This window comes from Bos mutus, chromosome 16 (assembly GCF_027580195.1).
Source record: "Bos mutus isolate GX-2022 chromosome 16, NWIPB_WYAK_1.1, whole genome shotgun sequence".
Classification (NCBI taxonomy): Eukaryota; Metazoa; Chordata; class Mammalia; order Artiodactyla; family Bovidae; genus Bos; species Bos mutus.
The window spans coordinates 22,460,767-22,486,436 of NC_091632.1; the positions used below are offsets into that span (position 1 = coordinate 22,460,767).

Here is a 25,670-nt window from a genome sequence, read left to right on the forward strand (position 1 = left end):
CCGCCCCGCGAGCTCAGTTCTCAGGAGGGGCTGTTTTCCTGCCGGCAACAGTATTTGACGGTTAGATGCCGTCAGAGGAATGACTGAGGACGAGGCATCTACGTTTAGAAGGTAGGATACGCAGAAGGAGGAGAGCTGGGAAAGCTTGAGAAGGTGTTTTCTTTGAAGGATTCCTCGGGCTTTGGGGACTGGAAGTGAAGTGGGCGTGGAACTGGGGGAGAGGAAGGAGCACACGGAGCCAGTCCCAGGGGACCCTTTGCACCTAAGCCCTTCTGAGATTTCCAGGGTTCTGTCATAATTCACACATTATTTCTTCAAGGCGTCTCTGTTTATCAGGCTCCTCTGGTCGTGTGGGGAAAATGAAACTGAAAGCAGGACTCTCCTTTCGCAAGGTTTTTGTTGAGCTGTTTTTATTTTCTACTCTGATGTTTTACTCGGAGTTCTTTTATTATTGTTATTATTATTATTCCCTGGAGCAGGAAATGGCAACCCAGTACTCTTGCCTGGAAAATTCCACGGACAGAGAAGCCTGGTGGGCTACAGGCCGTGGAGTCTTACTACTATCTTTTTTTTTTTTTTTTTGCATTTCCTCATAAGTTAGTCCAAGGTGTGGTGTTCTTAAATGATTGTATTACTTTGAAATTAGCAGTTGAAGGAAGCGCCTGAAATAAATAAAGGAGCAGAGAAGAAAAGAAGTTTGAACAAACCCTGAATCCTCCAGGTTTCTTTGAGCTTCTTTCTTTCCTTGATCTTTTCCAGCCCACCTCACATTCATTGTAGATAAAGTTGTTTACACAAACATTTGATCCAAAGAGTTCAGCTGGGTGACTGTGCTTCTGCTGCACATTTGGTTAGCTCTCTGAGGATAGAGGCTTTGAGACTGTCAGGCAGGTGGGACTACTGAAAAATGGTTGCTTTGTGATTTTTGTAGCAGAAGCAGTTATAAACATTCAGGTAAGTTTGCTGCCCTCTGCTGTCTGAATTGTATCTAAATTGCTCAGATCTGATGGAGGGCTGCTGCTGCTAAGTCACTTCAGTCGTGTCCGACTCTTAGCGACCCCGACCCCACGGACTGCAGCCTACCAGGTTCCTCCGTCCATGGGATTTTCCAGGCAAGAGTACTGGAGTGGGGTGCCATTGCCTTCTCCGCTGATGGAGGGCAGTTGGACTAAATTGACCCCTCATAGATTCCCTATTTGTGTAGCATGTAAAGCACTGGGTGGGAAGAACAGGGTGTGTTAAAGTTTTTTTCTTCTTTTCATAAAGTGATGTAATTAGCTCTACCATTTATTGAAGGCCTAATATTTTACCTTCTCTCTACTTCAATGCACTTTATATGGGGGACTGTATTTTTTGTCGTCCCTATTTGAGGAAACAAAAAATTCAGACTCAATAATATAAGGTTACACAATTAGGAAGAGTCTAGAGTTACACAGTGGCACCCCACTCCAGTACTCTTGCCTGGAAAATCCCATGGGCAGAGGAGCCTGGTAGGCTGCAGTCCATGGGGTTGCTAAGAGTCGGACATGACTGAGCGACTTCACTTTTCACTTTCATGCATTGGAGAAGGAAATGGCAACCCACTCCAGTGTTCTTGCCTGGAGAATCCCAGGGACCGGGAGTCTGGTGGGCTGCCGTCTATGGGGTCGCACAGAGTTGGACACGACTGAAGAGACGCAGCAGCAGCAGAGTTACACAACCAGGGGCCAAACTTAGATCTTGCAGAGGTGGGAGTTCGAGTTCTTTCCCACCTCTGGGATCTAATGCCAGATGACTTGAGTTGGAGCTGATGTAATAATAATAGAAATAAAGTGCACAATAAATGTTATGCTCTGAATCATCTCCAAACCCACCCCTTCCCCACCCCCAGTCCGTGGAAAAATTGTCTTCCACAAAACTGGTCCCTGGTGCCCCAAAGTTTGGGGACTTCTGCTTACTCTACACTACTTTGAATAGGAGTGCACACTTTTGCACTTGCAAAGAGCCAGGAATGGACTGAGCATGCTTAACCAGAAATGCAGATTGATGAAAAACACATATTTTCTTATTAAACAAGGGTTCTGGTTTTTTAAAGAGGCCATTTATTTCTATTGAGAGTGTGTTTATATGGCATTGGAAAAAAATGTATTATAGGTTGAGAATCTTAAAAACAATCATAGCCTTTGACTGGTCATTCAGTTCTTTGAAATCAATTGAAAGAAATCTATTATAAGACCTATCATAAGAAAACAAGATCAGTTCAGTTCAGTTCAGTCGCTCAGTCGTGTCCAACTCTTTGCAACCCCATGAATCGCAGCACGCCAGGCCTCCCTGTCCATCACCATCTCCTGGAGTTCACTCAGACTCACGTCCATCGAGTCGGTGATGCCATCCAGCCATCTCATCCTCTATCGTCCCCTTTTGCTCCTGCCCCCAATCCCTCCCAGCATCAGAGTCTTTTCCAATGAGTCTACTCTTCCCATGAGGTGGCCAAAGTACTGGAGTTTCAGCTTTAGCATCATTCCTTCCAAAGAACACCCAGGGCTGATCTCCTTTAGAATGGATTGGTTGGATCTCCTTGCAGTCCAAGGGACTCTCAAGAGTCTTCTCCAACACCACGGTTCAAAAGCATCAATTCTTTGGCGCTCAGCTTACTTCACAGTCCAACTCTCCCATCTATACAGGACCACTGGAAAAACCATAGCCTTGACTCAACAGACCTTTGTTGGCAAAGTAATGTCTCTGCTTTTGAATATGCTATCTAGGTTGGTCATAACTTTTCTTCCAAGGAGTAAGCATCTTTTAATTTCATAACAAGATAAAATAAGCTAAATTTGCTGCAACATTATTTAGAATTGTGAAAAAAAAATCAAATTTTGAAACTCTTGTTTAAAAGTTACTTTAAAAATCTGCTCAGTAGTAGGGAACTGAAACACCTCTCTGATGGTCTATTGCAGACATTAAAATATTTTAAAATACTTTGTAATAACATAGGACATTATTTATAATTAAGGTGTTAAATGAAAGGAGCCAAATACAAAGTTACAGGTCATGAGTCCAACTATTTTTAAAAATAATGTATAGACTATACTAAAATATTAACTATGCCTGTTTCTAAGCAGTGGGAGAATAGAGTAATACTTTTCTTGTTTGCAATTTACATATATTTATGTTGTTGTTGCTGTTCAGTTGCTAAGTTGTGGCTGACTTTTTGTGACACCCTGGACTGCAGCACACCAGGCTCCTCTGTCCTTCATTGTCTCCCGGAGCTTGCTCAAATTCATGTCCATTGAGTCGGTGATGCTGTCTAACCATCTCATCCTCTGTTGCCCCCTTCTCCTCCTGCCCTCAATCTTTCCCAACATCAGGGTCTTTCCCAATGAGTCGGCTCTTCACATCAGGTGGCCAAAGTATTGGAGCTTCAGCTTCAGCATCAGTCCTTCCAATGAATATTCAGGACTGAACCCCATGAACAGTATAAAAAGATATATATTTATAATATTCTATAATAAAAAATTCTATAATAGATGTATTTTGAAAACATTGCTAGTAAAGTTAATTTCTCTAATTCAAATGTTTTCTCACTCTTGTAACACTACAAATTACCTCTCTCATCTCCAGGCGAAAAGTCAGAAGACTGCAAGAGTATTGTGCCTCCTCATACTGGTGGTCTGTAGCCAGACAATTCCTATTTCCCCTGACAGGAGTTTCTAACAGTTCAATGTCTCTTTGATCAAATCCCAAGAAGATAAGTTTTCATTTTCTCAAAGAGAAGGCAAGAAAATTGTAACCAGTGGTATATACCATCATGGAGACTGAGAGCCATAACAACCCTCAGGAAAGACCCACACCCTCTAGTAATGGGAAGGCTTCAATGGGAGACAATCATTCATTAATTAAAGCTGTTAGAGATGAAGACATTGAGTTGGTCCAGCAATTGCTAGAAAGAGGGGCTGATGTCAATTTCCAGGAAGAATGGGGCTGGTCACCTTTGCATAATGCAGTACAAGTTGACAGAGAGGACATTGTGGAACTTCTGCTTAGTCATGGTGCTGAGCCTTGTCTGCGGAAGAAGAATGGGGCCACTCCCTTCATCATTGCTGGGATTGTGGGAAATGTGAAGTTGCTCAAACTATTACTTCCTAAAGTAACAGATGTCAATGAGTGCGATGTTAATGGCTTCACAGCTTTCATGGAAGCTGCTGTGTATGGCAAAGTCGAAGCCTTAAGGTTCCTGTGTAACAACGGAGCAGAGGTGAATTTGCACAGAAAGACAATGGAGAATCAAGAGAGGGTCAAGAAAGGAGGGGCCACTGCTCTCATGGATGCTGCTAGAATAGGGCATGTAGATGTCGTAGAGATCCTCCTTCATGAGATGGGGGCAGATGTCAATGCCCAGGACAATAGGGGCAGAAACGCCTTGATCTATGCTCTTCTGAACTCTGATGATGAGAAGGTGAAAGCCATTACTCGCCTTCTGCTGGACTATAAGGTTGATGTCAATGTGAGGGGGGAAGGAAGGAAGACGCCGCTGATCTTGGCAGTGGAAAAGAAGAACCTGGATCTGGTGCAGATGCTTCTGGAACAAACAGCTATAGAGATTAATGACACAGACAGTGAGGGTAAAACAGCACTGCTGCTTGCTGTCGAGCTCAAGCTGAAGGAAATTGCCCAGTTGCTGTGTCGCAAAGGAGCCAGCACAAAATGCGGGGACCTCGTCGCAATAGCGAAGCGCAATTATGACTGTGACCTTGCAAAGTTCCTTCGCCAGCATGGAGCCGTAGAAGACGTTTGCCCTCCTGCTAAAGCCTGGAAGCCTCAGAGCTCACGTTGGGGGGAGGCCCTGAAACATCTTCAGAGGATATACCGCCCTATGATAGGCAAACTCAAGATCTTTATTGATGAAGAATATAAAATCGCTGACACTTCCCAAGGGGGCATCTACCTGGGGTTATATGAGGAACAAGAGGTAGCTGTGAAGCGGTTCCCTAAAGGCAGCACACGGGGACAAAATGAAGTCTCTTGTTTGCAGAGCAACCGAGCCAACGGTCACGTGGTGACGTTCTATGGCAGTGAGAGCGACAGGACCTGTCTGTATGTGTGCCTTGCCCTGTGTGAGCACACGCTGGAGAAGCACTTGGACGACCGCAAAGGAGAGGCTGTGCAAAACAAGGAAGATGAATTTGCCCGCAACATCCTCTCATCTCTGTTTAAGGCTGTTGAGGAACTACACCGGTCTGGATACACTCATCAGGATCTGCAACCGCAGAACATCTTAATAGGTGAGTCCCCAGTCTTCTCCAGAAATGTAGGGTCTTTATTTATCAGAGGAACAGCTTTTCATGGCAGAATAGGAAAGAACTAGAGTCAGTGTGAGTTGTTCAATTTGAGGATGAATGTAGCAAATCCGTAGATACAGTGCGGTTTCTCCTGCTACCAGGTAGAACCTGTATTATTCTGTGTGGAGGTGAAGGAAGCTCATGGAATACCAGGCTAAGCTTATGCTGCCCTTAGCAAATACAAATATGAATGTAGGTCTTGGATGGAGCCAACTCCAAGTTCAAATTCTTAGAATAGTCTGCAAGTAAGAGAATCTAGAAAGTGTGTTCCTTCAGACAAGGTGGCAGCTAACAGTGAATGTTGTGTGTGTGCTCAGTTACTGTGAAACTTAACGGCAAAACTGAGGTCAAACTTGGGATCCAGGATAAGATGTGACACAAATGAAACACACTGCAAGGAGGCTGAACAAGTCAGTGTGTGCTCTTGTAAACCAAGACCATACACTAAAGCAATGTTCAAGGAAACAAGCATAGCTGAGTATAAAGTCCCAGGAGACAAGGTAGTGCAGGAGTAAGAGCCTCGGCTTGGACTTCCCTCGTGGTCCAGTGGTTGAGAACCCGCCTGCCAATGCAGGGACACATGTTCGATCCCTGGTCCAGGAAGATTCCACATGTCGCCAGGCAACTACGCCCATGCGCCACAACTACTGAAGCCCTTACTCTAGAGCCTGTACTCCACAGCAGGGGAAGTCACCGAAACGAGAAGTCCATGAACCGAAACTAGGGAGTAACTGCTGCTGTCCACAGCTAGAGAAAGCCATCTTGCAGCAATGAAGACCCAATGCAGCCAAACATAAATAATAATTTAGAAAGATCCTCAGCTTCAGCCAGGTTTAGGGAGCCTTGCAGCCTAGTCCCACCACTTTGTAGTTTTGTAACCTCAAGCAAGTTGCTTAATTCTGTGAGTGTTGGTTTCCTCCCTTGGGACTGATAATACCTCCTTCATAAGGTTGTTACAAAGTCTAAGTGCCGTGTGTCAAATGGACAAGTCACCTGTACATGGTACGTGCCCAACAAAGGCCAGGTACTTGTCTAGAGGGCTAAAGCGGAAGTGGATACCTAACCTACAGACATGCACTAGTTTAACTCTGGTGTAAGGGACCAGGGCAAAAAGAAGGTGTGGGCATTTAGAGGCAGAGAGCAGTATATAAGGTACTGGAAGACAGAAATGGGTACACATAAGATCTGGCTTTAGTTTGAGGACGCGTGCTCATGCCATTCCTTCCTGGTTTTAAGCAGCTTTGCTGAGGAGACGGACAAGGGTCAGAAGTATGTACAACTCTACCTGGTGAGAAAGAGTCTTTGAGGTTCATTCAGGGGTGAGGACCTTCCCAATTCTACATGCCGATCTTGATGTGAAAGGGTCACACATCACATTCTAAAGAAAAATAATCTCTGACTACCTATTCTTCAAAATTTCTAGCACCATTTCTTCCACTCCTAAGCGTGAACAATAAAGAATCGATTATATTTCTGCATCAAGGTGGTGAACCTAGCACATACTGCAGACTCTTCCCTGTATTAAATTCTTCAAATGATGGGAAAAGATTTTTAAGTGAATTTGTAATTAAAATCAACACTAAAAAAAGAATTCTTAGAGGACAAAATCCTTGAGGAATCATGGAGAGGCTAAACATAGATAGGATGGGATTGAAGAATAGCATAGGAGCCCAGGACAAAGTCAGAAAGCCACAGAAAAGCATTCCTCATGAAAGCGGGAAGAGTACAGAACAGCACCACTCAAAAGCGATGGAAGCCAGAAGTGAGGGAACCAAGGACCAGAGAGCAGGCAGATCGCTACCTCGGTAGAAATTAGGAAGATCAAACCCTGGGCTTCCCCTCTCCCTAGGGACCAAGCATCTATGACAGGCCTTTCTGCCTGCAGACAGGGGGACTGCTTGAGACATTGAGTCACTGATGATTTTAAGAGAAAGACTCAAATGTGTTCCTTTATATGGCTGGGAAATATTCCATCTATTACATATATATGTACCACAACTTCTTTATCCATTCATCTGTCGGTGGACATTAGGCTGCTTCCATGTCCAAGCTATTGTAAATAGTGCTGTGATGAACTTTGGGGTATATGTGTCTTTTTCAGTTATTGTTTCCTCAGGGTATGTGTCCCGTAGTGGGATTACTGGGTTATATGGTAGTTTTATTCCTAGTTTTTAAAGGAATCTCCATACTGTTCTCCATTGTTGGTGTATCAATTTACATTCCCACCAACAGTGCAAGAGGATTCCCTTTCCTCCACACGCTCTTCAGCATTTATTGCTTAAAGTGGGGGGTGGGGGGTGGGTGGCAGGGAGAGGGTGGGACGAATTGAGAGAGTAGCACATAACATTACCATGAATAAAATAGATAGCTAATGGGAAGTTTCTGTATAACACAGGGAGCTCAACACAGTGCTCTGTGACAAGCTAGAGGGGCAGATGAGGTAAGACTCAAGAGGAAGGGATATAGGTATACTTATGACTGATTCACATTGTTTTATGGCAGAGCCAACACAATAGTGTAAAGCAATTATCTTCCAATTAATAATAAATTTAAAAAAACTCATAAGAATTCAGGAAAAAAGAGAGAAACAAAGAGCTGTTATATACACAGGATATCTGCCAAAGCAACTATTAAATGGCATGGCCCACTTACCCCAGAGCCTCACTGAGAAAAAAGCAAAGCAGAAGATCTGACAGTGCTCTCATCCCTCCTCTGTGTTGGATGGCATTAACAGAAGCAACTCAGGATGTCAGGGAGTCTCAACTGCAATGTAAAACATACAGTCAAAAATCACCTAAGAGTTGCTGGTAGACTTCCCTGGTGGTTCTAGTGGTTGGGACTCCCTGCTTCCAATGCAGGGGCCATGGGTTCCATTCCTGGTTGGGGAACTAAAATCCCACATGCCACACGATGTGGCAAAAAAAAAAAAAAAGTTATAAGAGTTGCTGATACTGAAAGGTTGTTGCTGAACCACAAAAGATGCCAGGATTCTTGGCCTCCGGAGGAGAAGAATTCAATCCGGGGCCAGTGACAAGGCTTGATCACTCAGAGCTTTTGTGTAATAAAGCTTTATTAAAGTATAAGAGATAGAGAAAGCTTCTGACATAGACATCAGCAGGGGGCAGAAGGAGTGCCCCCCCTGCTAGTCTTTAGGCGGATGTTATATAGCTACTAGCATTCTGCTAATTAGAGAAAGGAAATGTCTCAAAACTCAGAGACTGGCACCAGGCCCCTCACCCACAACACACATTTTGAGATAACATTGGCATTAGGCGAGTCATCCCGGGTTATAAAACGATTGACATGAATCTTGAAGAAAGGCAGGTTTCCAAGTAAATATAGAGAGTTTCATTAACATAGATTAGGAGAATAATGTATGAGTAAAACATACTGGTTTGTCAAGTGGGTTCTGAGTCTGAGGCAGAACCGACTTGAAGACAGAGTCCAGGGTAAATACATGGTTCATTAACATAGCTTAAAACAAATATTTCCATAAGAAAAATGCATTGGTTAGCTAACGGTTTGAGAAAAGTTAAGTTCAGAAACGCTGGGCTGGATGAAGCACAAGCTGGAATCAAGATTGCCGGGAGAAATATCAATAACCTCAGACATGCAGATGACACCACCCTTATGGCAGAAAGTGAAGAAGAACTAAAGAGCCTCTTGATGAAAGTGAAAGAGCAGAGTGAAAAAGTGGGCTTAAAGCTCAACATTCAGAAAACTAAGATCACGGCATCCAGTCCCATCACTTCATAGCAAATAGATGGGGAAACAGTGGAAACAGTGGCTGACTTTATTTTTGGGGCTCCAAAATCACTGCAGGTGGTGACTGCAGCCATGAAATGAAAAGACACTTGCTCCTTGGAAGAAAAGTTACGACCAACCTAGACAGCATATTAAAAAGCAGAGACATTACTTTGCCAACAAAGATCCATCTAGTCAAGGCTATGGTTTTTCCAGTGGTCATGTATGGATGTGAGAGTTGGACTATAAAGAAAGCTGAGTGCTGAAGAATTGATGCTTTTGAACTATGGTGTTGGAGAAGACTCTTGAAAATCCCTTGGACTGCATGGAGATCCAATCAGTCCATCCTAAAGGAAATCAGTCCTGAATACTCATTAGATGGACTGATGCTGAAGCTGAAACTCCAATACTTTGGCCACCTGATGTGAAAAACTGACTCATCTGAAAAGTCCCTGATGCTGGGAAAGATTGAAGGTGGGAGGAGAAGGGGACGACAGAGGATGAGATGGTTGGATGGCATCACTGGCTCAATGGACATGAGTTTGAGTAAACTCTGGGAGTCAGTGATGGACAGGCCTGGTGTGCTGCAGTCCATGGGGTCTCAAAGAGTCAGACACAACTGAGCGACTGAACTGAACTGAACTGAACTGAACTTCAGGTGGAGCTAGGTGTCATCATGGCAACATAGAATTTTAAGAGAAACCTCTTTTTAAATTTGTATAGAGAAGGGGAGGAGAAGGCAATGGCACCCCACTCCAGTACTCTTGCCTGGAAAATCCCATGGATGGAGGAGCCTGGTGGGCTGCAGTCCATAGGGTAGCTAAGAGTGGGACACGACTGAGCGACTTCACTTTCACTTTTCACTTTTATGCATTGGAGAAGGAAATGGCAACCCACTCCAATGTTCTTGCCTGGAGAATCCCAGGGATGGGGTAGCCTGGTGGGCTGCTGTCTATGGGGTCGCACAGAGTCAGCCACGACTGAAGTGACTTAGCAGCAGCAGCAGCAGAGAAGGGGAAAAAAAAAATCTTAACATTTGTAGTTTGTTTCCTCCTGCCACTTAAGAGAGAAAAAATGTCTGACACTTGCAGCCTATTTCCTCCTTTTGGAAACCCCTGACCCTCCTGCCTGTTATCCTCTCAATACCATGAAAGAGAGGCATGAAACAGGAGAATTTATACCCAAAGAAACATAATTATAACCAAGTGTATAACTTTCTCATGGCTGTTGAAAGAAATTGTCGCAAACTTGGTGCCTTAAAACAATAGGAATTTAATCTCCCATGGTTCTGGAGGCCAGAAGTGTGAAACCAGTTCCACTGGCACCAAGTCAAGTGTCAGCAGGGCCAAAGCCCCTCTTGATACTGTATACAGAAACTGGGCGTAAGCTTTAAAATTTTTATAGCACTTTAACAATGTCTGTTGAAAGTAAAAATAAAAAATTGGGCTCAGATGGTAAAGAAACTTCCTGCGATGCAGGAGACACGGGTTCAATTGCTGGATCGGGAAGATTCCCCTGGAGAAGGAAATGGCACCCCACTCCAGTATTTTTGCCTGGAAAACCCCACGGACAGAGGAGCCTTGATGGGCTACAATCTGTGGGATCACAAAGAGTCAGACAGGACTGAGTGACTAACACTTTCACTTTTCATGGGAAAAAAAATCAAATGCTAGAAGAGATGTGAAGTGTTCATTAAACACTTTCAAATTTCTGTAGCAGAAAACACCAAGTGGCTTAAATAAGTGAAGGGAATTATTGAAATAATTGAAAACAGTCTGTGATTTATGATGTGCACCCCCGTCTGCTCCTTATTCTCCATGCATTCCTATCTGGAATTCTCTCTTCCCTTTCTTCCCCATTCCACTCACCTATCCAATTTCTACTGATCTTTTCTCTCTAGGCATCTCTTCCTTTTTTTTTTTTTTTTTTGGCCTCATCCTGAGGCTTGTGGGATCTTAGTTCCCTGACCAGGGATTGAACCCATGCCCCTTACACTGGAAGTGTGGGGTCCTAACCACTGGGTCTCCAGGAAATTCCCTAGGCATCTCTTCCTTAATGAAAACTTCCCCCTCTCTATGCAGCCATGTAGTTCTTCTCATGGTACACTTTTAGGGCATCCTGAACTTTTGGCTAGCATTTTGAAAACTGCAATTAATGTTTAGCCATGTATTTATCCCTTTACTATCGGTCTCCTTGCCCAGAGACTCTAAACTCTGTAGAGCAAGGACTGTGTTCTCCTTCCTCGCCATCATTTTTTCTCTCATAAGACATTTGTTGAACAATTTGATGGGTTCATTTTTGTTAGACTCTGAATTTCCCTACAATGCTGAGGTCCAAATTCATAATGAAAGGGCTCTGAGTACACAGTTGCACTGGCTGGTATCTGCGGTTACCCAGCCTTCCTTCTCAGACTCCTTTAAGCCACCTCTTTGAGGACAAATCACCTTTCACTCTGTTCCCCACCTCTCTTATCCCTGTTTCTGAGAACTCAGTGGCTTCCTTCAAGGGAGGAAGATGCTGAAGGGGGGAGGGAGGCAACGACTCATTAGAAGCACGTGGTTGACTCGTGGTCACAGATGACAATGTCATAGAGGGCAGTGGCGAGTGGGCTTGATTTGGTGGAATGCTACGCTAAGGTGGTGCTGGATTTGGACCCTTCGGCTCTAAGGTCCAGTTGTTCTTCAGCTATAGGACGTAACCTCAACTCTGGCCAGCAGCTTCTTTACAAGTCTGTGCTCTTTGACCCCAGGAATTGCATGAAGGGGGAGCTGGCTATACTTATCCTCTTGCTTCCCCAACCCGTGGCTTGGGATGTGTAAAATGTACATCTTGCTCTTGGCAGATACCAGTAGGTCAAAGAACGCAGTGCACATGACTGTTTTGAAAAGTAAACAAGGCAGATATGAGCTCATCATTGTCTTCCTCAGTGATGATGGATTGTACATTGAGTTACAGATTTATGTAAATTAATTCTAACATGGGGATTGAGGATTTTCTTTTTTAAAAATGTATTTATATATTTTTTAATTGAAGGATAATTGCTTTACAGTATTGTGTTTGTTTCTGCCAAACATCAACAAGAATCAGCCACAGTATACATGTCCCCTCCCTTTTGAACCTCCCACCCACTCCCACCCTCTAGGTTGTTACAGAGCCCCAGTTTGAGTTCCCTGAGTCATACAGCAAATTCCCATTTGGCTATCTATTTTACATATGGTAATGTAAGTTTCCATGTTACCCTCTCCATACATCCCGCCCAAGAATAAGCAATTTCAATGCATCTCCACAAACTCTCCTTTAGATTCCAAGAATGGTGCTTGCCTGGCAGATTTTGATAAAAGCATCAAGGGGACTGGAGATCCACAGGAAATCAAGAGAGATCTAGAGGTAATTTCTAGAAACAGTTTTCTTTTCCATCTCTCTACTTCCTCATTCGTTCATTATCTTACTTCCTGTGGCTGATTAAAGGACGTTCCTATTTTGCCTAGGAAAGAAAGAAGTTTCAAGGCATTTCCCTGGTATGATGGCCCTCACTCCCTTGCAGACAACAGCATCTCTCTGGGTGGGTGTGGAGTTGGTCCTTGCTGTGGCCGTTTCTGTGTCTCTTTGCATGTCTCTTTACCCTCACAGGCTAAATAGCAAATACATTGAGCATGCCACATTTCTTGAAGAATTACCTCCAGGAGATTTCTCCAGAATAATTCCACAATTCCTGTAGGAGGTATTTGCTGCCTGAAGACAAAGTAAATGAGATTTCTTTTCCCACTCTATTCAAATGCATGTGCTAAACTCCTAGGAGGGCCAGATACTAAGGCCCTCTGAAGCACATGGGAATGATGGGATTGATCCCCAGCTCAAAAGAGACTATACTTGGCCCCACAGGTTAAGATCCTAAATAACTGTTTCCCCAGAGAGGAGACAAAGCAGGAGACATATAGCCTCTGTAGACCACAGCTCCTGGATAGACTCTGAGCCGTTAGGGCAGCTGGCCCCTGGAGTTCTCCAGGGTGCTGAACTTCCAACCCAATTGGTAAGAGTTCTCCATCCATGCCTGGCCTTTCTGGCTCAGTGGCTCCAGATTTGAGCTCCTTCCCTGACTGGTGTCTTTCTTAATGCAGAAGTTCCTGTGCTGGTCTCCTCCCTAGTCTTTCTTCCCTGCTGTGTCCTGACTCCTGGGGTGTTCACTGTGTTCTTCTGGACCTGGTCTGGCTCTTTAATGTCCTGCCTGACACAGGCCCAACCCAAAGTCCCTGTTCCTAGCCAGACTCTGAGCAACCCCCTCCCCTTGTTTAAAACCCTCTCCCTTTCCCTGGTTTATCTAAAAATTCTATCTGTACTTTGAGGTCTAGCTCAAATTCCTCTTCCTCTACACAGTCTGCTCTGACAGCTCTGGCCTGGGATTATCTTTTGCTCCTTATAAACCTAAACTACACTTTCTTGAAGAGTTATCCATGCCCAAGCCCATACCCAACCTGTGGGCTCCTTGAGATTCTACCCATTTTCCATTTGCTCATAGCCTGTGCCCCACCCTCCAAAGTTCCCCAAATAGAGTGCTAATTCATAAGCACTTTTGACTTGATTTATGGGCTTCCCTGGTGGCTTAGATAGTAAAGAATCTTCCTACAATGCAGGAGACCTGGGTTTGATCCCTGGGTGGGGAAGATCCCCTGGAGAAGGGAATGGCAACCCACTCCAGTATTCTTTCCTGGAGAATCCCATGGACAGAGGAGCCTGGTGGGCTACAGTGCATGGGGTTGCAAAGAGTCAGAAATGACTGAATGACTTTCATTTACTCATGGCTTCTGTGCAGGCCCTGGGACTGCTGGTCCTGTATGTGGTAAAAAAGGGAAACGATACTTTTGAGATGTTGAAGAATCTAAGAACTGAAGAGTTGATTGAGCGTTCTCCAGATAAGGAAACTCGGGACCTCATTCAGCATCTGTTAGTCCCTGGGGACAATGTGAAGGGCCATCTGAGTGGCCTGCTGGCTCATCCCTTCTTTTGGAGTTGGGAGAGGTAAGGAAAACAGTGTATATTACAGGCCTCTAGGATGGAGATGGTGAGTGTATTAGTCAGGGCTCTTTATATTGGGTTGGCCAAAAAGTTCATTTGAGTTTTTCCATAAGATGTTACTATAGAAGAACCGCAAAGAACTTTTCAACCAACCTGATATATATACAAAATAAGGAAATGCCTCATGCAATACTGGGGCTGAGAAGTTCCACCATCTGCCCTCTTCAAGCTGGTGACCCAGGAAAGTCAGTTGTATAATTTAGTCTGAATTCAAAAGCATAGGAACCAGGAGAGCTAAAGATGCAGATTCCAGTAAAGGTCTGAGGGCCTAAGAACTTGGAGAACTGAGAGCAGGAGTAGAACCATGTCCCAGCCAAAGTGATCAGCAGGGAGGGGGCAAATTTCCCCTTTCATTCTGTTCAGGCCACCCATAGATTGGATGATGCCTACTTGCACTGGGAAGGGCTGTCTGCTTCACTGGTTCAAATGCTAATCTCCTCTGGAAACATCCTCACAGACACACCCAGAGTAATATTTAATCTAAGTGCTGTGTGTGTGGTTGGTGAAATTAACAGATGAAATTAACCATCACGGTGAGGTGGGCAGGAGTCAGACTGGGAATAAGCAGACCCAGGCTTTTCTCTCAGCTTGGAATTTCCTGGGAGGACGTCATCAGAAGAGTGACTTAACTTCTCTGGATCTGATTTTCTCCATTGAAGAATAGAAAAATGATCTGGGCAAAAAGAGACAGCAAGTGCTCTCCTAATGTGCAGATTGTTTAGAAACATGCTTTTACTACTCTTATCAAATGCCAAAATCTAATAGTTTCCTCCTTCTGGGAAAAGTGGGAAGGGTGGAATGATCATGATCATTCTGTCATTCTCAGCCGCTACCGGACCCTCCGGGATGTGGGAAACGAATCTGACATCAAAACACGAAATACTAATGGCAAGATCCTCCAGCTTCTGCAACCTGAAACATCTGAACTTCCAAGTTTTGCCCAGTGGACAATTGAGGTATGAACAACTCCTATGGTCTGGGAGTTATTCCAGGAATAAGAATCTGTGTTATGTGTTATGTTGGTTTTCCTAACTTTTTTATACTATGAGCCTGGTTCAGTCAAGGGGTAAGAGGGGTTTTCCTTGCCTTCTTCCCATCCCAGACCCCCTCAGCTCTTCTGGGTCTCTGCTGTAGGCGAGGTTCTCCTGAGATATTTATCTAGGCTCCTCTTTAGGATGGACTTGTCACAGCCCACAAGCCTTTTCCTTTTCTGTGACTCTTTCTCTCAAGCCTTATTTTCTGAGTGAGGTCTGACTAATAATTCTATTTCCACTGTGACACGAGCAGCTGATTAAATAGAGTTTAGTCCAAGGGAGGTACTTCCACAGGGGCATTTCCATCCAGGGAGCCTGGCTGCCTCTTATGCCAGTGAACAGCCCAGCATTGAGCATCCACACACCCATACCTGCTTTCTGGATGAGAAAACAGAGAAACAAAAAACAATCATCTTTCAAATTCCTTCTCTTCCAGAGAAGGTCCGCCCAACTTGAACTCAATATAGTGGAACATGGGCTTCCCAGGTGGCACTAATAGTAAAGAACCCGCCCGCCAATGCAGGAGACACAAGGGACGTGGGTTTGATCCCTGGGTTGGGAAGATCCTCTGAAGGAAGGCAAGGCAACCCACTTCAATATTCTTGCCTGGAGAATCCCATGGACAGAGGAGCCTGGTGGGCTATAGTCCATAGGGTCATACAGAGTCAGACATGACTGAAGCAACTTAGCACACAGGTACTTATGGTGGAGCATAGTAATTAATCACTCATTCAGTCTAATTGGCACCATCAGAACTTTCACTATTATTAGTTAGAAGACATCTGTCAAATACAAGTATGTGTTAGGACCACATGAGGTCATGGATATACAAAGCAGAATATAGCATCCAAGTGGGGCTGAGAGACCTACAGAAGGGATGGCTGTGGGATACATGCTGGGTACCCCTGAGACATAAGCAGAGCATTATGGGAAAATCCATAACTCTCGTCTTTGAGTGGGACCAACATCTTTCATATCTTGGGCCTGATGTAGGGCTCTGCTTCTCCCATACCTCCTTGTTTCTGGGTCTCGTTTTGCTTTCCTTCCCTTGTCTGCCTCTAGATCACAGGTCACACTCATAATTGCTGGCTTAATCTGTCTTTCCCGCTGCCCAGTAAGTTCTGCAAGGAACTGATGGTACCACCCAGGCAGCCTTCTAGTCACCAGTTACTCTTCCTAAGGGACCCTCTGGCTTCATGGTTGTTGCATCTTATTCTCTTACTCCAAACTATTTCTAAATATCAGAACTATCTACAAAGAGTGTGAGCACAAATAGCCAGTGGGAATTTGCTGTATGATGCAGGGAGCTCAAACCAGGTGCTCTGTGACAACCTAGAGGGGTCGGAAGGGGTGGAGATGGGAGGGAGGTTCAAGAAGGAGGGGACATATGTATATACTTATGGCTGATTCATGTTGCTATATGGCAGAAACTAACACAATATTATAAAGCAATCATCCTCCAATTAAAAATTTAAAAAATAAATGAAAAAAAAAGTGAGAGCACAAAGAAGAAGGCATTACTGATATGAGAGCAGCTGCCCTGGGACACCTAGGGACAAGGAGAAACATGTAACCTTTGGAACCATAACTACAAACAAAACAAAGAACAGCCACACTCACTACGGCAATGGCTGCAAGGCCTGGTCTCAGTCAGGACAACCCTCCTTAAAGAGGCGATGTAATCAGGTTTGAATTTGGAAAGGTGGCCGCAGGATAGCAGTACTGTATAGTATAATGAGCCAATTTCCTCATGTAGTAGCCAACGATTTCCTAAACCGTGTTTTACTGTAGTTAATTTCTATGAAAATAATTCTCTTGGAAAATAGATACACAAATTTAAAGTTATTTATGGTCCCACATCCAAATACAAACACAATTAGCACTATGGTGCACCGTGTTTACTTCCATTCTTTTCTATTAATTTGCTTTATTAATTAGTGGTAATTTTGACCTATATTCATATTTGTATTCTGCCTTTTTGTATTAACATTCTATCAGATTTATTTTGTATTGTTACCACATTTTTGTGTAATTTTTTTTTTTAGGTTGACAAATCTGTGATGAAAAAAATGAATGCGTTTTATAAAAAAGGGAATACCTATCAGAACACTGTAGGTGACCTGCTGAAGTTCATCCGGAATGTGGGAGAGCACATTAATGAACAAAAGAATATAGAGTAAGAACTGTTTTCACTCTTATAAGTCATATATGAGATGAGAATAATTTAAAAATTCCGGTTCGAAGTTTACATCTGCTATTGGATGGAAAGAAGAAAACTTATTTTGATGAAGGGAAAGTCATTCCTCCCTTCTGTTTGGAAAAGGCCCACCGCGAGGGTCTTATAGTCGATGATGGACGTTCCCATCAGGCTCTTGTCTTCCTTTTCCGTTTTTGTTGAGCCTGCTTCTAATGAGAAGGGACACAGGAGACTGGGTGGCTGCGTAAAACAAATGTACATTGTGAGTGTAGCCCCATGTTAATTCACTTAGCTTTTGCTCCCGAAAACCTCAGTTGCAGACTCACCCAAAGTCTGCAGTTTTCAGGGCTCTTTTGGATTTCAGCATTGTAGATAAGGGATTGTAGAACTGTATTATCTCCATTTTATGGATAATAAAACTGAGGTGCAAAAAAACTTAAGTTGCCGAAATTTACTGTTAGATGAACAGTCAGGAGATGAATCTTGCTCTGTCAGATTCCAAAGTCTTTATTTATTCTGCTATAGACACCAGGGGAGCAAAAAAAAATCTCCAGGGCCATATGCTGTAAAAGGGAGGATGCAGAGTTTGGGGCAGGCGTATCAAAATATTTCTGTTTCATTTCAGGATGAAGTCAAAAATTGGAGAACCTTCCCAGTATTTTCAGGAGAAATTTCCAGATCTGGTCATGTATGTCTATAAAAGACTACAGAACACAGAATATGCAAAGCATTTTCCAAAAAATCTCAACCTGAACAAAGCCGACGTGTGATGCAATTGGTGGTGGTGAGCAGGCTGGCCAGCCCTAGTGCCTTTTGAATTCAGGGAGGTACAATTTTGCTGTGCGAGTCACAACTCTCTGGGCCTCTTGATTTTTTATTTTTATTCTTTGGCCATGCCATGCAGCACGTGGGATCTTGTTTCCCCCATCAGGGACTGAACCTGGGCCCTCTGCAATGGAAGTGTGGAGTCCCAGCCGCTGGACCACCAGCGAATTCCCTGGGCCTCTTGACTAACCTGGTTGCTTGTGAGTGATGAATTGGATAGCCGATGTGTCAGTTCCTGGCGCAGTGCTCAACATTCTCCACATTCACGACAACAAAAAGCGTATGCTCAAACTACTTTGGTCCTTAGTAAAGCTTAGTGGCAGGAGCTGAGAGGGCATCCTGCTGAGATGGCATCCTCTTGCCGATTGCACCGAAGGAGTGAGTTCCTGGACCCCTAATGCTTTATTTTTACATCAATTATCTCATGTAATTCTTCCAACGACCTTGCAAGATAGGATTAATGTCCCCATTTAGGAACTGAAGAGTCCGACAGACTCAGGGAGGTTGAACAACTGGACGCAGCTTATACAGCCTGCACAGAGTGCCGTATAAACGGACGTGGAGCTATTGTTAACTCTCACTCGGTCACCTTAGAACTCAATGACTAGCTCAGAGCTTTTCTGCATGAGACCCAAAAAGAGTAGGTCAAAGGGACTCTAAGTGGTTCATTCGTTCCATTCATTCATTCATTAATATTTGTTGAGCACTAACTAGTATGTCTAAGCACCAATTATATGAGCCGCGTCCCTTCTAGAATCACCTGTGCTGGTTTCCTATGACCTAAGGTACTATTTTTGAACTGTTGACAATCTTGCCCTTCAGAGGTTATTTGGCAGTTAAATGGCTTTCTGAGCAGAGGGTAGGAGGTGGTACTGGTGTTCTAATAGAGGTCAGGGATGCTGCTGAATGCTCTATGATATATGCAGGACAGCACCCCGCAAACAGAATGATCCAGCCTAAAATATCAGTGGCTTGAGGATGAGAAACTCTGCCTTAAGAGGCTGTGACACCTCTGAGCTGGCTGGGAGCCCAGGACTGTGGAGTGTGTGGCCCACCTCACAAAGGAGTGACCAGAGTTTGATGTCTTGCTTTAGGATCTGTAATGAGACAGCACCAGGGTCACCTCCTCAGGAAGTCCCCTGAAGCCCCTCACTTTCCACACCCGAGTCTGAGTGTCCTATCTGCTCCCTAGCACCCATAGCCACCCCAGAGCATGCTTCTCTCCACCCAGAGCATGGTTCTTCCTCTCTGGAATCTAAGCTCCTTAGGGCCCATGATATATTGATGTGTGTTATTGCAGCCTAGCAAAATGTCTGCCACATGGCAATGATCAATAATTATTCATTGAAAAATGAACGATCCATCTTATAGATGAGTAATATTTGTAGATGACATTTTGATGGTGTTTTACACCTGCATATTTTATCTTTTAGTTTTAAAAATAATCCTGTAAGCTAAGTGTTATGATCCTTATTTCGCAGATGAGGAAACTAAGGTTAGAGACAGATTGATTTACTCAATGCATAGGAAATGTGACTATCTCGATCTGAAAGGACTTTCTGGCATGAAGTCTGATTTCTTTCCATTTATCCTCACTGGCCTGACGTGCTGCGGTTCATGGGGTCACAAAGAGTTGGACACGACTGAGCGACTGAACTGAACTGAATCCTCACTGTGGTGGTGAAGATGAAGCTTTGTAATGAAAGGAGCTGGGGAAGAACATGTCTCTCAGGTTCTTTTTAAAAAAGGAGGTGGGGACTTCCCTGGTGGTCGTGGTTAAGAACTGCCTGCCAATGCTGGGAACAGGGGTTTGATCCCTGGGCCAGGAAGATTCCGCAAGCCGAGGGGCAGCTAAGCCCCTCGTTGTTGTGTGCCACAGCTACTGAGCCTGTGCTCCAAAGCCCATGCCATAACTAGAGAAAGCCCACAGCACTGACGATCCAGCACGGCCATGAATAAACAGATAAATAAAAATTTTAAAATACATACATAAAAAGAAGGTGGTCTCTGTATAGCTCAGGGAACTCTACGCAGTGCTCTGTGGTGATCTAAATGGGAAGGAAATCCAAGGAAGAGGGGATATATGTGTATACATATAGCTGACCCACTTTGCTGTATAGTAGAAACTAACACAACACTGTAAGGCAACTGTATGCCAATAAAAAGAAATAAAAAATAAAAAGGAGATGGTATCGACTTCCCTGGTTGTCCAGTGGTTAAAACTCTGTGCTTCCAATGCAGGGGGCACAGGTTTGATCCCTGGTCAGGGAACTAACTGGCACCTCAAGCAGAGGTTCCAGTTACACAGAGATGAGGGGAGCTTGCCTGCCTAGAATGCACTAAACAACTGTGCATGCCTCATGGTACAGCCAATGGATAAATTAAAAAATATTAAAAGGAGATGGTCTAAAACAGGTGTTATGGAATGAAATTGACAAGTGCTGGAAGAAACTTAAGATTTCTCTTTAAGGTTTCAGGAGCAGTAGTTTTAAGTTTTAAAAGTAAGATTTGATTTTCTGATTTGTAGTGAGTACCTAGATATGACAATCAAATGTCCATTAGTAAAATTCAGTAAAACTTTGAATTATCTGAATGTCTGATTTTCTGAGTAACATTTCCACTTTAGAGAGTGGTGATATCTATAGTAGGAAATGCTCAATGATTAACTCCTGGGTAAATTTTAAGAAAGGCATTCTGCTCTTTAGTAATGGGAAAAGGAACCTAATTTTAGCCCCCCATTAATCTGAGACACCCTGGGTGTCCTTGTAGAAAAAGATCTGATCATTTTTCTCCCTGCTTTAATTCTCTAAGGGTTTCTGTGGATAATGCTACAAATATTTCTGATTCAGTTGCCATTATCACAAACATTTAATTGAGCTTGTAGTTCATGTTAGGTACTGTGTTAGGCACTGTGATTCTGTGCATGGATTTGTCAAGCAGAGGTGCCAGCTACACAGAGATGAGGGGAGCTTGCCTGCCTAGAATGCACTAAACAAGCAACATAAGAGAGAAAATTACGTTAAGAATAATCATTACCACCTCTTGAGCACCCACCGCTTTCTAGAGCCGAATACTTTTACATATGACATCCCGAAACACACATGACATTGCCATAAGATGCAATTATTCCGATTTTATAGAAGATACAACTGATGCCCAGAAAGAATTGCTAAGTATGGGTAGTAAGTGGAAGAGCCAAGGTGCAAACCCAGTTCTGCAAGTCCATAGAGTGTGGTTTTTCTGGACAGCCAAAGATGGCTTTTCATCATCCTTTTCATCATCTAGTCCTCAGCTACAGGAGTCCAGGTAGGCTGGGTGGTCACTGTGTGGCTGTGTCTCGGGGCTTTTCATCCATTCCTTCATTAAGCCTAGGAGGTCAGAATTACCCATGACCTGCAGAGCAACCGAATCCAATGGTCCTTCTCTGTCTTCATTAAGCTTATACCACAGCTGATTCAGGTAACTGTTCTCTTGCCCATGCCTCTGTCTTCTTTAGCATCCTCACATCACACTCACCTGCTTTCCTTCCCCACTGGCTGTTCCTCCACACTGTCCTTTGCCAGCTAGCTCCTCCTCTGCTCAAACGCTAAACACTGAGTATCCCCCAAATTAATCCTCAAGCAAGTCACTCTTTTCTCTTTCCCCGTAGTGTTCTTTTCAAGAGCCGTGACTCGTATCATCATAAACAGGCAGATGATATCCATGTTCTGAAATTTATGTACCTAGTTGCCTACAAATTATCCGTCTTTTGCTTCTTTTTTCCCCGTGCCCCCACATCCAGTCTATTAACAAATCCAGTAGATTCTCGCACCAAAATAAATTCTAAATCTGTTCACAGCCATTTGTGTCTGCTGTGCTCTGACCATCATCATTTCTTGTTGGACTGAAACATGAGCCTTGAAATTGGCTACTGTGCTTTCGTGCTCATCCTCCAATAATCTTTTATCCACAAAGTGATCTTGAAAAAACATGGGTCACATCAGGTCACTTCCCTGAGGAAAATCCTTCAGTGACTTTCCATGGCAATTAGGATAAAACCCAACTGTTGCCACCATATGCAGGGCCTTATGTGAGCAGACGGCATCTGTATTATTGTGCCCATTGCTTTGCTGTCTTACCTGGCAGGCTCAACTCCTCCCATACTGGCCTTGTCTCTGTTCTTCGAGAATGCTGAGACCTTTGCCTCCTGGAGGTTGTGGCTCTTGTTCACCCCTCTGCCTGGAATTTGTATCTAGTTCCTTTTCATCATTTAGTTCTCAGCTACAGTGTCTGTACTTTGATGGGCCTTCCCCTATCCAAAGTTGTTCCTAACTGTCATTATTTTTGAGGACACCATAGCACTATCTGAATTTTATATGAGATTATAAAATTTTTTTCACATAAAAAAAAACCTTTCTTCTTCATGATGATGAGAACATAAGCTCCGTGATAGCAGTAATGCTGTCATATTCACCATTATATTCCATCTCTGACACTTAGTACAGTGCCTGGAACAAAGCAAATTTTGATATATTTTTATTGAATGGAGAAGTAAATGCTTCTATGAGTGTAATATGTCACCATTAAGTTAGAATTATCTCATTATAAGCCTTTCTTTAATATATAAACATCTAGAAGGGCGAGATTTTTTTCTTGTTCATTGTGTTTGGCACTGAATAGGTGGTTTGGTAAAATTCATTGTTTGGCTGATCCTTTCGCCCCCGGGGGCTCTGTCATGTTAATATGGGTCTCTCAATGAATGCTGAGGGCCTGAAAAATACACAATTGAAAAGTGTGACAGCAGGTGTCGTGTGGGAGGCAGCGAAGGACATTAGGACGCTTTCTGGTGTCTCTCAAATTATTTCAAGACATTTGCCTGTAAGAGAAGCAGACGTCAGGTCCCTAACTTCCCCTGGCCTGTGGAATAACGAAGTGGTGATAGAGTCAGGCCCATGGACTTGACTGACTGTCGTCCCTCCCACCAGCCCAGCTTCCTCTGAAGTTTGTTTGCAGATGAAACTTTCTTTGGTATTAGCTTGCACACACTTAAGGCAACAACTCTACCCCATGTGCTGTATTCAGAAGTAGGTGGCGTTTATGCCTATTTCCCTGGAGCCTGGTACAGTGTCTGACATGTTATAGGTGCATAGGAGATGCTTCTTAAATTCACTATAATTGATTTTTGAAGGGTCCCTCCTGCAGCATGGGAAACGGGTAAGTCATGGGGCTCACTCCAAGGGCAGCTTCTTCTCATTGCCCACTCGCCTCCACTTTATGACAGTGGGGTTTCAAGATGCTTTGGATAAAGTGCAGCAGAACCTTCCTCCAGAGGAAATGTTGGGAAACCCAACTTTCCCTTTGGGCTCTCAGGGTTGCCAACATGGCCAGTGCAGTGCCTGACATATAGGAGGCACTTAGTATCAGTTGCTGCTATTGTTAATCACCTAGCTCATGACAGGCTTGCAGCAAATCTTTTATGCTCCTTCTCTCTTCTCCTATTGCAGGAAATAGAAATATCAAGAGGGAAAAGTGTCACAATGTCTCATTTCTTCCACAGTGTTTTTCACCGGAGTCATGCTTTAATTGCTTTATGGACTGTTTGCTTAGCTTAAGAAAGGCTGATAACAAATAGAAGTGAGTGGAATAAAACAGGGGGATTGGATTTTCAGAGGCTCTAGAGAAACATTAACAGGATTAGACATTAATAATACTTATTGTTTTTAAAGATTAGTATGTGCCTATCACTATGTTTATCCCTAATAGAAGCCTATGAAAGCTTAACACAAGAATCCTAAAGTGATTTCGTGTTTCCAGGAAGGATGAACTCCAGTAGGGAGAACTATCAATGCAGAGACTTTCATTCTCTTTCTCTCCTGAAAATTCTCTCCTCTTCTGGAGTATTAGGTAGGATTCTGTTTTTGTGATTTTGTAAAATTGAGATAATCAAGTAGGATTTTACTTAGTAGCTCTTTTAATAAAGCTCAAATGAAAGTGACTGAAGTATGGTATTTCTTTCATGATAAAGCCTCAGTGGCCAGAAATCCAGGAAGGAGGTGATTATGCCCCATGAGTCACGGCGAGAACAGTGTTTTGCTATCTTCAGTGATTAACGAACAAGAAACACTACAGTGAACAAACCAAGACCTCTGTCCTCACAGAGAATTAGAGAGGTGGAAGATGGAATTAAGCATTAATATAGGTGTGGGGTCACTACGAGTCGGTCACGACCGAGCAACTTCACTTTCACTTTTCACTTCCGTCCATTGGAAAAGGAAATGGCAACCCACTCCAGTGTTCTTGCCTGGAGAATCCCAGGAACGGGGGTAACCCCAGTGGGCTGCCGTCCATGGGGTCGCACAGAGTCAGACACGACTGAAGCGACTCAGCAGCAGCAGCAGCAGCAGCAGCAGCAGCATAGGCATAGAGGGACTTCCCTGGTCCAGTGGTTAAGACTCTGAACTCTCTATACAGGGTTTGATCCCTGGTTAGGGAACTAGATCTTGCATGTTACAACTAAGATTCAGTACCGTCAAATAAATAAAACAATAAAATGCAAAAAATGATACGGCACACTAAAAGGTGATAATGACCAGGGATGAAAGTGTGGTAGATTAAGAGGTTGGAAATTAGAAAAAGTGAAATTAAAATAGAGTGACCAGAAGAAAAAGCCCTCTGTACTCATTCTCATTATTATCTTCTTCTCTTCTTTGGGCTTCCTGGTGGCTCAGCTGCGATGTATCTGCCTGCAATGTGGGAGACCCCGGTTCGATCCCTGGGTTGGGAAGATCCGCTGGAGACGGATAGGCTACCCACTACAGTATTCTTGGGCTTCCCTGGTGGTTCATCTGGTAAAGAGCCCACCTGCAATGTGGGAGACCTGGGTTTGATTCCTGGGTTGGGAAAAACCCCTGGAGAAGGGAATGGCTACCCACTCCAGTATTCTGGCCTGGGGAATTCCATGGACTGTATGGTCCATGGGGTTGCAAAGAGCTGGACACAACTGAGTGACTTTCACTCACTCACTTTTCTTCTCTAGCAATAAACTATATATGGCACGTATCATTAGTTCTTGAAACTAGCTCTGTTAGAATCATTTGGGGCCTGTCCTAGACTAATTAAGTCAGAACCTTGGTGGGGCCCAGGCTTAAGCTTTTCAAAAAAAAAAAAGATATCTGGAAACTTCAGGCTTCTTTCTGATCCAACACATAAGGAGCTTAGAAATCATCACTCTGTTCTCACGGTAAGTAAAAAGTTGAACTGAAGAATCAACTCCTCTTCTATCTGTCAGAGAAATGAAGTCACAGGACAAATGACTACTCCCCAAGCGAGAGAGATGAATACAGAGAATCCTAACTTCCAGAGCAGAAACCCACCTCGGCAAGAACCAGTAACAGGATAGTAAAACTTAAGTTGTCACGTCAGTTCAGTTCAGTCACTCAGTTGTGTCTGACTCTTTGTGACCCCATGGACCGCAACACGCCAGGTCTCCCTGTCCATCAC

General features: G+C 43.7%; 1 protein-coding gene across 1 annotated transcript; it reads left to right on the plus strand.

Moving 5' to 3' along the window:
• Nucleotides 1-24,378, plus strand: RNASEL (ribonuclease L). The gene is given in 8 exon segments (XM_005910128.2): nucleotides 1-111; nucleotides 3,601-5,261; nucleotides 12,364-12,449; nucleotides 13,873-14,078; nucleotides 14,962-15,091; nucleotides 17,215-17,345; nucleotides 17,992-18,121; nucleotides 18,123-24,378. Coding segments are annotated over 7 exon segments (2,208 nt in total). The 5' UTR covers nucleotides 1-111; nucleotides 3,601-3,787; the 3' UTR covers nucleotides 18,174-24,378.
• Nucleotides 24,379-25,670: the final 1,292 nt, after the last annotated feature.